Genomic DNA, 12,096 nt, shown 5'->3' with positions numbered 1-12,096 from the left:
AATGCACACTCCCCTCCTTCCCGGGGGCCCACACCCCAAGTCTCCAATCCAGGAGCCCTGGGGTGGGCCGGAGTTCTGAGTCCTGCTGAACCACGGTCTGTCCCCGCGCCTCCGTGCCGGCACAAGATGCCCTCGTGAACCTGCAGACTCTCCTCTGACCTCGGCTCCCACCACGCCCTCACCCCATCACCTTCCGCTCTGGCCTCAGTACCTGTTGTTTCCCACTCCAGCTCCCTGCCCCCCTCTGCACTTGACACCCTCAGCCCGCCTCCTCCAGGAAGTGCTCCAGCCTCAGCAGCTACATCCACACCAGCACGTCCCCTGCTCGCCAACCTCGGGAAAGGCCTCCCCTTCCCCGCCCCCGCCCCCGAGGCGGCCGAGGACTCGCCAGGTGCGCAGGACCTGCTTTAGAGCCAAAGATGGGGCGGGAGGGGGGAGGAGGGCACCCTCCGGGGGATGAGGGGACCCGAAAGGTGGGAGCTGGGAGCCTTTGACTTTGCTTGGGAGGAGTAAAGGGTCACAGCTGACACCAGATGCTCCTGTTGGCATCTTGGGTCAAGAGTCTGGCTCTGCTGCTTCCTGGGAGCAGGGAACCACCCCCCAACCTGAGCCTCTGCCTTCTCATCTATGAAATGGGCATGATGACCTTGAAATGTCACATGGGCTTGTGGTGAGGCACCCATGAGACAGTGCTCAGCACAGAGCAGGACCTCGGTGCTGTGGAGGAGTCACTGGGTGGGCACGGTACGGACACCTGCACACCCAGACCAGTGCTCACACACACTCAGACACACGTGGGTGGGTGAACAGGCACACCCAGACATGCATGTACATACAGGCACACCTAACCACGTGAACACACAGGGACACACACACACACAGACTCCGCACACTCACTATTCCCAGCACAGCAACCTCCAGCCTCCCTGGGCACCGCACCTCTGCTCTAACCAGCCAGCAGCAGAGCGGAAGGCCCCCCGCCTGCCCCCTCTTGCTCCTTTAGACATTCTCCAACCCCAGGTCTCCCAGGACGCAGGCACCAGCCCAGGCCGGAGGCTTCACTCTGAGACAGCTCAGGCCAGACCCCTTGGGTCACAAAGGGCAAGGCTCTCTGTCCTCTGTGCCATGAGGGGGCCCTGGAGGGTCACAGGGCAGGGACAAGAACAGGGAGGGACAGGGTCAAAAGGCAGTTGCTTCACCCACACCAGTGCTACTGCCGCACCCTCTGAGGCACAGAGAGGGCCAGCGGGTGGGCCCAAGACACACAGCCCGCCCGTGACTGTCACCGCTGTGCTCAAACAGGCTCTCGTTAAACCAAGAGGCCTGAACTGTAACATGCCCCTCGAGCCCCTGCCCACCCTGAATTCACCTCCTTGTTCTCCAGTCAGGCACTCCGTGTGCCTCGTGGCCTTTCCTCCTGCCCTGGGGACCACAAGGGAGAACGTGGCCATCAGCAGGAGAGAAAAAGAGGCCACAGTGCAGCCCAAAGCCCTCCCCAGCCTCCCCGCCTCACCCCCCACGCCTCACCCCCCAACACATCCCGGCAGCGGCCTGACCCCGCCTACCAGGGGCAGGTTGCAGCTGGGGATGCTGGGGAAGTCATGATGTTCCATGTGGTAGCCCACATTGAAGGTGATCCAGTTGAGGGGCCCGTAGTAGGAGTAGGTCTCGTGGCCCTTGAGGAACATGTAGTGCTCAGCCACAAAGTGGCCCGAGATGGGGTGCAGGCCCAGACCCAGCAGGGAGCTGGCCAGCAGGTAGACCACGGGCTTGAGCCCCCAGAGGGCATAGATGGTAGCGTCGGCCGCCAGCTGCACCAGGGCGTTGCACAGCTCCATGCGGGTCATGGCCTTGGGGTGCACGCAGAGCGGCCGCAGAGTGTAGAAGAATGGCTGCAGGGCCAGCCAGAGCAGCTTGCGGGCCGGCGTGCAGAAGAGCCGGCCCTCGAAGTACGTGGGCACGTCCACGTCCAGCCCGTCGCCACCCAGGTAGCGGTGGTGGTCCACGTGGTACTTCTTGAAGCTGGCGGCGTAGGGCAAGCCCACGGGCAGGTTGGCGAAGATGGCAAACCAGCGGTTGCGGGAAGGGCGGCCCGTGCCGAAGGCGGTGTTGTGCGAGATGTCGTGGATGGCCAGCGTCAGCGAGTGGTTCACGCAGCCCCCGAAGGCGTAGGCGCAGAAGAAGAGCCAGCGCCACGCCAGCCCCTGCGCCAGCCAGCAGGCCAGCAGCTGCGCCAGCACCATTGCCGTTACCGTCCACTTGAGGTAGGGGTCCGGCCGCATCAGGGCCTTGATGGCCGGGTACTTGGCTGCAGGGAAGGGCGGGGGAGAAGGTGAGGTGGGCACTGGCTGCCTGGATCCCAAATCCGTGCTTCCCCTCCCTCGCCGGCCCTTCCCCCCCCCCCCCCGCTGCTTCCTCTCCCGCCCCCGACCCGACCCTCCCCCCACCCCCGACCCTCCCCTCCCCCGCTCCTTCCCCTCTCCCCACCGGCCCTCCCCCTCCCCCTGCTTTCCCTCCCTCCCTACCCCCCCCCCGCCCCCGCCCCTGCTGGCCTCCCCTCCCCCTCCTTCCACTTTCCCTCCTCCCCTTCCTTCCGCTCTCCCTCCTCCCCTTCCCCCTCCTTCCTCGCCCCTCCCCCTCCTCTCCCCCTCCCCCTTCCTCTTTTTTTTTTCCCCCTTCCTCTCTTCCTCCCATTTTTCCTGCTTTCTTCCCTCCCTCCAGCCTTTCCCCTCCATCATCAAGCCCCCAGGCAGTGACCCAGAGAGTCCTGCAAACTCTGTGCACCTGCAGACTCTCCTCCACCCCCCACCCCAGGGGGGCTCTGGGGAGACTTCCCAGAGTGGCGGGTCTTGGTCACCAGCCTCAGGTGTCAGCCTGGATCACAGATTTTCTGATGCCCGAAATCAAAGAAGCTGCCGGGAGCTGCCTGTTCGATACCCACGCGGTGCTGTGCGTGATTGGGTCTTCAAGGTGGGGGCCACCAGCAGACTGTCTGGGCCCTGGGAGGGGGCAGCGGAGCTGGGGGAGGGGAATGTGGAGGGCTCTGGCTTTGTCTGTGTTTCAGTTCTTTTAAACAGGATCTGAAGGAAATATGATAAAACGTTGGATATGCTTATTGGGGTGGGGGTGGGGTGTTTGTTATCACATCGTTTGTACTTTTCTGTATTTCGTTTAACAGAAAAGGAAAAACACAATGACAGTGGGAGTTGCCCAAGCAGAAGAGGGCCTTCAGGAGCAGCTGGGAGAGAAAAGGGTGAGTCGGGGCCCCTGGTCTAGAGGGCAGCACCTGCTGGAAACCTCTGCTTGGCTGGAGAGGGTAGGCAGGGCCAGGCGCAAGGTTGCCGAGCTGGCTGGTGCTGTGTCCAGAGGCCGGGAGGGACAGGGCAGGGGCGACGCGCGCTCAAGGGGACAGTCACGCGCCCACCCCAGGTCCGCTCTGTCCCTGGGTTCCTCAGGTGGGGCCAGTGCCCGGGCACACGGGTGGGGACTGAGGCCAGTGAGGGTTCAGGCGCCCTCAGGACCATCAGTGCCTGACTCCAGTGTGCCCATGTCCACCCCTCCTGCCAGCCAGCAGCTGGGCAGCCTCAGGCTGGCCTGGGAAGAGGTTCTCCAGGGCTGCAGCAGAGGCCGGGCCCTGACTCGAATTGACCAGGCCAGCGTCAGATCTTGGCCTGCTCGTCCCTCTGAGTGACCCAGGAAGTCGCTTCCCTTTTGCGCTCAGAATGGGAAGCAGGTAACAGCTTCTCCTTCCTCCCCACAGAGAACTTCCTGTCAGAGCCACTCAGCAATGGAATCAACTGTTTTAGAGGTGGTGAGCTGCCTGTCCCTGGGGGTATGCAAGGCGAAACACACAAGAGCCAAGGAATTCTGTCCAGTCAGGGGGGAAGCTTGCTCCAAGTCCCCCCACCGAAGCCGCAGTGGCACCACAAGCCCATCTCAAGGTTGGCCCTGATCTCGCTGGGTAGCCGTGGTGCCACCCTCCCTGGGCCTCTGAGTCTCAGAGGGACACGCACGGGCCGGATGTGCCTTGCGAGGTGTGTGTCCCCCAGACTGGTCCTGGCTCCTGATGGCGGGCCAGCTCGCGTCGGCTGGAGATGCCAGTTGTCGCTGTGGGGGTCCCCACGTCCTGGAACCTCTGCCCAGGAAGCCCACAGAAGCCCCCGGCAGCACTTAGAGCCCCGCTGCCTACGCAGCAACACTCCCACCGAGCTGTCACCTCGTCTGGCAGCTGCAGTGGTTTGGGCTCCAAGCAAGTGAGCATCGCGCTACACTTGGCCTCAAGACAGCCAGCCGGGGGCCAGGGTGGGCTCTGAATATCATACCCCTGCCCCCTGTTATTTTTTTAATATACAATTTTACTTCTTTATTTTGGGCTGTGCTGGGTCTTCGTTGCTACAAGGGCTTTTCTCTAATTGCATCAAGCAGGGGCTACCCTCTGGTCATGGTACCAGGCTTCTCGTTGTGGCGGCTTCTCTTTGCAGAGCACGGGCTCTAGGGAGTGTGGGCTCCGTAGTTGTGGTCTGCGCGCTCTAGAGCACAGGTGCAATGGTTGTCGTGCACGGGCTTAGTTGCTCCATGGCATGTACCATCTTCTGGGACCAGGGACTGAACTCATATCTCTTGTATTGGCAGGCAGATTCTTTACCACTGGGGCTTCCCCGATAGCTCAGCTGGTAAAGAATCCGCCTGCAATGCAGGAGATCCTGGTTTGATCACTGGGTCAGGAAGATCCCCTGGAGAAGGGATAGGGTACCCACTCCAGTGTTCTTGGGCTTCCCTGGTGGCTCATATGCTAAGAGAATCCACCTGCAGTGTGAGAGACCTGGGTTCAATCCCTGGGTTGAGAAGATCCCCTGGAGAAGGGAACAGCTACCCACTCCAGTATTCTGGCCCAGAGAATCCCATGGACAGAGGCGCCTGGAAGGCTACAGTCCATGGACTCACAGAGTTGGACACTACTGAGTGACCTTCACCTACTTTTTTACCACTGAACCCCAGGGAAGCCCTCCTGCCCCACCCCCTGTTCTTATTCCGGCTCCTTCCCTCTACCGCTGGGGCCACTGCCAAGCTTCCAAACCTCGCACAACTGCCTGGGTCCTTTGATCCAGAGAGCTCTCCCTGAATCTGCAAAGGACACCACCTAATCAGGTCCAAGAGAATGGTGGTCACAGCACAGTGTCAAACCTGAACTTGGGAAAGCACAAGCAAGCCCAGGATGGATGATAAATCTCAGCCCTGCTTAATGGGTCCCCAAGGACCACAGCATCCCCAGGTGGGGTTGGAAGGGAGCAGCGTTCATAACAGGTTCAAATTCCAGCTCTGGAAAGAGGGTCTAATAACCAGAATGTATAAAGATCTCACTCAACCCCCAAACAAAAAGACAAACAGCCCAATGAAAAATGGGCAAAGGAACTTGAATAGATGTTTCTCCAAAGACGCGCACCTGGTCCTCTAAGTACGTGAGAAGATGCTCGATCGTCATCAGGGTGCCGCCAGCACCACAGTGCGGTCCCGACTCCGAGCCGCTCAGCAAACCAGAAAATAACAGGTGCCGACACGGCTGCGGAGAAACAGCGACCCTTGTCTGTATGTTGCCAGTGGGAATGCAGAATGGTGCAGCCGCTGCGGAGAGCGATCGGAAGGTTCCTCGTAAAGTTAAAAATGGAATTAACCATAAGACCACGCAGTTCCACTCCTAAAGAATTTAAATTCAGGGACACAATAGATAACACGCACACCCATGTTCAGAGAGCTATTCACAACAGCCAGAAAGTAGGAACAACCCAAGTGTCCATTAACTGATAAGCAGATAAACAAAAATGAGGTCCAGCCACACAATAGAATGTTATTCGGCCTCAGGGAGGAACGAAACTTCCAGTTAGAAAACAAGCAGGACATAGGGACGTAATACCCAGGATGGTGATCACAGCTACAAAAGCAGGTCTTGAAAGTTCTCACCAAGAATTCGTCATCCCATGCCAACTAAACTTACTACGGTAATCGTTTTGCAGCATATACACATATCAAACCATTATGCTGTACACTTTAAACTTATGTTATCTGGGAATTACATCTCAAAACTGGAAAAAAAAAAAAAGGGGAATTTGTCATCCAAGAACTCATCAAGATAAAAAATTGTAACACTGTAAGATGACAGATGTTAACCAGACTTATGGGAGTCATTTTGAAATACATGAAATCATTGTGTTGGGGGGAGGGATAAATTAGGTATTTAGGATTAAAATATCCACATTACTATATATAAAATAGATAATCAACAAGGACCTACTGTGAAGCATGGGGAACTATCCTCAATATCTTGTAATAATCTGTAATGGAAGAGAATGTAAAAAAATTATATATTTATATGCATGTATGTTATATAACTGAACCATTTTACTGTATATGTGAAACACATTATAAATCGACTATTTCCATTAAAAAAATTTTTTTAATCATTATGTTGTATACCTGAAGGTAATATAAATATAATGTTATAGGTCAGTTATACTTCAATTTAAAAAATCCTTACATGGAGAAGGAAATGGCAACCCACTCCAGTATTCTTGCCTGGGAGATCCCATGGACAGAGGAGCCTGGAAGTCTACCGTCCATGGGGTTGAAAGAGTCAGACACAACTTAGCAACTGAAAACAACAACAGCAAGCACACAGTCAGGCCGGTTGTCATTTGGGGAAATACCTCTTGATGAAAATGTGATGTGAGATGGACAGCAAAGTGACCTAGCAATATGGAATGTAGAGTTTTGTAAGAAATTAAAACTTATGTATAGAGTCAGAGTTGCAAATATTCAAATAGTAAAGTTGGGGGCTACGGGAAAATAAAAATTCCTTATATTGACTTTCTGACTTCCCCACTTCACAAGGTCAGCATCCTTAATCCTGCTCCTGGGAATTGACTCCCGAATAAACTACCAGCACCTCTTCCTCCAAAAACAGGAATAAAGGACTGACCCAGGCAACTTAAAATAGGATGAACCTTGAAGGCATTACGCAGGGTGAGAGCAGCCAGAGGCCACAGACTGCATGGTTCCCCTTACGTGAAGTACCCAGAACAGGCAAGTTCACAGAGCAGAAAGCAGAGGCTGCCGGGGCTGGGGGCGGGGGGCGGGGCAGTGACCGGAAGGCGTGTAGTGTCCTGGTAAAGAATCCGCCTGCGATGCAGGAGGCCCTGGTTCCATTCCTGGATCAGGAAGATCCCCTGGAGAAGGGATGGACTACCCACTGCAGTGTTCTTGCCTGGAGAACCCCCACGGACAGAGGAGCCTGGCGGGCTACAGTCCGTGGGGTCACAAAGAGTCAGACGCGACTGAGCAACTGAGCACAGCTCGCATGGTTAGAATGACAGATTCTATGTTAGAGCTTCCCATAATAGAAAAAAAGTAAAAAAATAAATAAAAATGCCAGCTCCAAGCAGGTTACCTCAGCTCCAAGGGTTCCTTTCTGAACCATCAACAGGCCACTGGGAGGATGGAGAGATAAGATACGGAGCCTCGGGCTGACTGGCTGAGAGCAGGCACCCAGATTAATCTGTGCTTTGTGACAAGCGCCCAACACATGGAGACCCAGCAGGTTTACCAGGCAACCAGGCTGCTCCCCGCAGATGGGGATGCTGGGGTTGGGGGTGGTGGGATTAGGCCAGTGGGTGCTTCCTCCCAGGCCTGCCCACGTGGCCCAGCAGCAGCCACGTGGGTCATCCCCCTGTTGTGGGAGGCCACTTGGCTTCCCCAGGAAGGCCAGAGGCCCCCATGTGATGCCCACTGCCCCAAGCGGGCAGAAGAAGAGGCAGGGACAGGAGAGCAAGGCCCTGCCGCCTGAAACCAGCTCCCAAGGTGGAGGGAGAGACTGGCAACTGTGGGGGGGGCAGAGAACAGCACCCCCAAAGATGCCCACCTCCTACTCCCTATTTCCACGGCACCCAGGGTGCTGGTCTGCAGACCTCACAACAGCAAGGAGCTTCTGGGTTATCCCAGCGGTAGCATCACCCCAGGCTGGGGACAGCGGGGAAGCCGGCAGGAGAGGAGGTTCGAGGATGCACAAAGTCTCCACCTCCCTCACTGGCTGTGACGACGGAAGGGCCACGAGGAAGGGCCGCGAGCCGAGGGAGGCAGGCGGATCCAGGAGCTCTAAAGGCCAGGGTACAGATTCCCCCGCCAGCGCCCCCGGAGGAAACTGCAGCCCCATGAGACCCGGGTCAGGCATCGGACCTCTAGGACCGTGAGGGCACAAGTGTGGTGTCTGCAGGCCTAGCAGACTCGCAGCAGTGGGACGGCGGATGAGGAAAGCCCGGGGCTCCAGCAGCCCACATGGCCTCAGGCTCCACCTCTGCCCAGCCTGGCGCTGGGCAGTGGCCACTCATGCTTGCCCCGTCCATCGAGGGCCGCACGGCCCGCCTGCCTTGGCCAAGGCAGACCAGCCAGCATGGCGTGAGCGCAGCATCACCCTGCCGGGAAGGGCCAGGAAAACCAAGGACCCAGCCAGAGGGTGGGGGCTGGCGTGTGGGACCCACTCGGGAGGGGGTGCAGGGGGCAGGCCTCGTTCCAGCTCGTTCCGGCCCTGAGAAGGGGTCAGGGTGAGCAGGGACATGTCAGAGGGTGGGCCTCAGTGTTCCCCAGGAAGATAGGTGCCTCCGGTGGGGGGCTGAGAGGGGCCCCCTGGGGAGGGGGTCCAGCGGCCGCGGCGGGGTGGAACAGGGGAGGAAGAGGTGTCTGCATGACAGCCGGGGCCAGAAGGATGCGCCTGCAACCGCAGCAGTGGGGAAGCTCTCACCCACAGCCCAGGCCTGCATTTCATCAAATGCAAGGTCCCCGGCCTTTGCGTACCTGGATGTCAGACTGGGGCCACAGGCCCCACCGGCCTCCACCAGTCTCCCGACCAGCAGGGCCGGGTCTCTGGGCACCAGCCTCCCTCCTTGAGCAATCAGGGACTGGGCCCTTACCTGCCCGGACACACCTGGGAGCTGACTCAGGTGGCTAGGGGCCACCAGCCTCTACAGGGCCTGCCCCCACCCCCGCTGCCCCGTTCCCCTTGGAAGGAGGCCAGGCCCGCAGGGCAGGCCACACCTGTTCCAGGTGACCACAGCCTGGCAAGTTCTGGGCCAGCAGGGACCAGAACCCCAGCTCAGGGATCCAGGCCCAGGAACAGGCCAGTCCTGTGCTGCTCAGAGGCCAGGGCTGTGACCTTGAATGGCGAGTCCCCAGTGCCCCGTCTGTCGAACAAGGCCAGTAAGTCCTGCGTGAGTGGAACAAAGGGGAGCGCCCTGGGGGTGCCCCCTGCCTGGCCTGGCACCCCCTTCTTGCTTTCCTTACAGTTCCCCAAGGACCCAGCTTCCCTCAACTTGGCCGTGGCCCCAACACGGGCAGGAGTGCCCGGTCCCCAGGCCCCGACCCTGGCCAACCAAGTCCTGGCTGCACACTGCCCCGGCCTAGGTCTCCGCATCCGGGAAATGGGGGTGATGCCTGCTCCCCCCCGCTCCCCCGCATCCAGACTGTGGCGAGCCCAGGATGATGGCTCAGAGCCCTAGGAGCTGTTACTACTGTTGTTATTAAACAGTTTCCTGACCTGAGAGTAAAAACGTCCCATTTCTGACTCTTGGGGCCATGGGCTGATGGTGGAAGCCGATCTGGCCCCAGACGTGCTTTAACCTGTGAGAACAGGCCCCAGACTCCCAGACCACTACGCCACTGGGCCTGGCCGACCTGCTGGGAGCAACGGGAAGAGGATCGATGCACAAGCTAGATGCTGGGCAGCTCAGGGGCAATCTGAGAAGGGGCCAAGCTCCAGATCACCTCCCCGCGGCCCAGAGCCCCGTCCAGAAAGGGCCAAGCTCCAGATCACCTCCCCGCGGCCCAGAGCCCCGTCCAGGCCAGAGAGACGGGGGAGGCGCCCCAGCAAGCTGGGACAGTGGGGGGATGGGCAGAGCAAGTGCTACAGCCCAAGGGGGACCCAGGCAAGACCCTGTGAGAGTTCAGACAGCAGAGCAGCTGGGAGCAGGTGGGCAGCAGATGCCAGAGGTGGCACAGCTGGGAGGCCTCACTGAACAGACTCAGCCTTCAGTAAAGACCCCAGAAAGGCACCATCTAAGTGGGGCCGCTCTGGAGAATCCCTTGGTCAGCAAGGACATCCAATAAGTCTGTCCTAAAGGAAATCAATCCTGAATATTCACTAGAAGGACTGATGTTGAAGCTGAAGCTCCAATACTTTGGTCACCTGATGCTAAGAACTGACTCATTGGAAAAGACCCTGATGCTGGGAGAGATTGAAGGTGGGAGGAGGAAAGGGGACGACAGAGGATGAGATGGTTGGATGGCATCACCGACTCGATGGACATGAGTTGGAGCAAGCTCAGGGAGCTGGTCAGGACAGGGAAACCTGGAGTGTGCAGTCCACGGGGTCACAGAGTCGGACACGACTGAGCGACTGAACTGCAGCAACTCTGGTCCAACCCACGCAGCGCTGGTGAGCGGGTCAAACTGGTTCACTCTCCATCTACCACCTGCTGGACAGGTGGAATGGCAAACACTGAACCTGTTCAATGCCAGGGCTTCCGGGCCCCAGGGGAGCTTGGGAGGCTTGGGGTCCTCCCCGAGAAGATGTTCCGGGGACCTCCAGCCACGCAGGCCTAACGAGGTCACAGGGCACAGTCAGATTCTGGATAGCTGTAGCTGTGGGCTTGGGGTGTCCCACTGCGGGGGTCAAAGAGAGTCAGAGAAAGGAAGGCAGGACAGGTGCCTGCTGGACTTAGCAAGGCCCCCAGGGGCCCCAGGTGAGAAGGTGAGGCCGAGTGAGGGCAAGGGGGGAGACGGCTGGCTGGGGGGTCGAGATGGGGGAAAGGGGGCAGGGTGACAGCAGAAAGAGGGGATGGAGGTGTGGGGTGGGGTCACTGGCCTGACCGAGGGGTGCCTCTTCCAGGGCTCAGGGGTGCGGCTAGGGAGGGGAGAGCCACTGGCTCCATCTTCTCCGGGTCCCAGGAGAGGGGTGAAGCCCGAGGAGGAGGACAAGAGCCCGGCAGCCCCCAAAGCAGAGCCCTGGCCCAGCCTGACCAGGCTTTGCCCACCCTCCTGCCCCGGGCAATCTCAGCTGACGGCAGGGGAGAGGCCTGCCCACCCAGGCCTCCAGCGCAGAGCATCGCAGAAGCTGGCGAAGGACACACGTGCCTCAGGGTTCTCTGGTCCAGCTGGGCAGCCTGGAGCCAGGCAAGGACTGCCACCTGGAACCAGACCCATGCAATGGCTTTCCAGCAGCAACTCAGGTGGGGCCCGAGGCGGCGGGCCATGAACAGCAGTCACTGCTGGAAGTCACACTGTCCAGGCACGACACAGGAGGAGGGCTGGGGGCCCAGGGAAGGGTCCGGGCAAGGCAAGGCAAGGCCGACAGAGCGAGACTTGCCCTCAGGACCCTCGACTTTGGGCCTGCTGGATGCAAGCCAGGGCCTGGGTGTGGAACCTGACCTCAGCAGGTGAAATGTGCTCGGCGTCTGACACACTCACTGGGGCCTCACCAGTCCACCTAGGAGGGCACCAGGCCCCCATCTTAGAGATGGGCACACAGAGGTTCCACCACACCTGATTTTCTCTGACTCCTTCGTTGTCCCCAAGGATCCCTCAGTCCCAGAGGACCTGTTTCCTGAAGCTGGGCTGCAGTCATCAGGGCCAAGTGCCCAGAGATAAACCCTGAGTCCGCATTCAGGAGAGCCACACTGCAGCCTGATTCAGTCCAGCTGCTGTGTGCCCTGGGGCAAGCCCCTGTCCCTCTCTGGGCCAGCTTCCTCGCTCTCCATCCCTAAGGCGCCTGCTCTGACAGTCCTGGGCTATAAGCACCCAGGGGTGGGGGTCTTCCCTGAGGCAAAGGGGCCACAGGCGTGGAACAGGGAGGAGGCCGCAGGCCCTGAGGTGTCGAGGAGCCGGTGGCGGGAATTTCCATGCCTTACATACATTTACACACATGGCGGACTCGTTCACAAGGCCCCGAGGGCCCAGCAGAGGAGCAGCCTGTGGGAAGGGAGGACCCGGGCTGGGCCCCGGTCAACTGCAACCCCACAGAGCAGTCTCCCACGGATGCCCACCTGGCTGTTCCCA

At 59.1% G+C, this 12,096-nt stretch overlaps 2 protein-coding genes and 1 long non-coding RNA gene across 5 annotated transcripts in view; 2 read left to right on the top strand and 1 right to left on the bottom strand.

The window, feature by feature from the left end:
* Window positions 1-12,096, bottom strand: part of DEGS2 (delta 4-desaturase, sphingolipid 2) — a 53,271-nt gene that overhangs the window by 2,905 nt on the left and 38,270 nt on the right. For 2 of the 3 annotated variants that reach the window (XM_086362969.1, XM_086362967.1), the window contains one exon: window positions 1,566-2,308. In XM_086362969.1, coding sequence (XP_086219095.1) covers window positions 1,566-2,282 — 717 coding nt within the window. In that variant the 5' untranslated portion in view covers window positions 2,283-2,308. Of the gene's footprint in view, window positions 1-1,565; window positions 2,309-2,941; window positions 3,081-12,096 lie in introns of all 3 variants that reach the window. The other variant, XM_086362966.1, reaches the window with a different exon arrangement.
* LOC147349010 (uncharacterized) lies at window positions 545-1,605 on the top strand. Its single transcript, XM_086362983.1, has one exon. The coding sequence runs from the start codon at window positions 682-684 to the stop codon at window positions 1,603-1,605; it is 924 nt and encodes a 307-aa protein (XP_086219109.1). The 5' UTR covers window positions 545-681.
* LOC147349009 (uncharacterized) lies at window positions 3,129-4,361 on the top strand. The gene is made up of 2 exons (XR_015149425.1): window positions 3,129-3,253; window positions 3,761-4,361. It is a non-coding gene; the product is annotated as an uncharacterized LOC147349009 (long non-coding RNA).

This window comes from Bos grunniens, chromosome 21, assembly GCF_055505025.1.
Source record: "Bos grunniens cultivar Pamir isolate PY7600 chromosome 21, Bosgru_T2T1.0, whole genome shotgun sequence".
NCBI lineage: Eukaryota > Metazoa > Chordata > Mammalia > Artiodactyla > Bovidae > Bos > Bos grunniens.
Note: the sequence above shows the minus strand (reverse complement) of the source record. Positions and strands in the feature narration are given on the sequence as shown.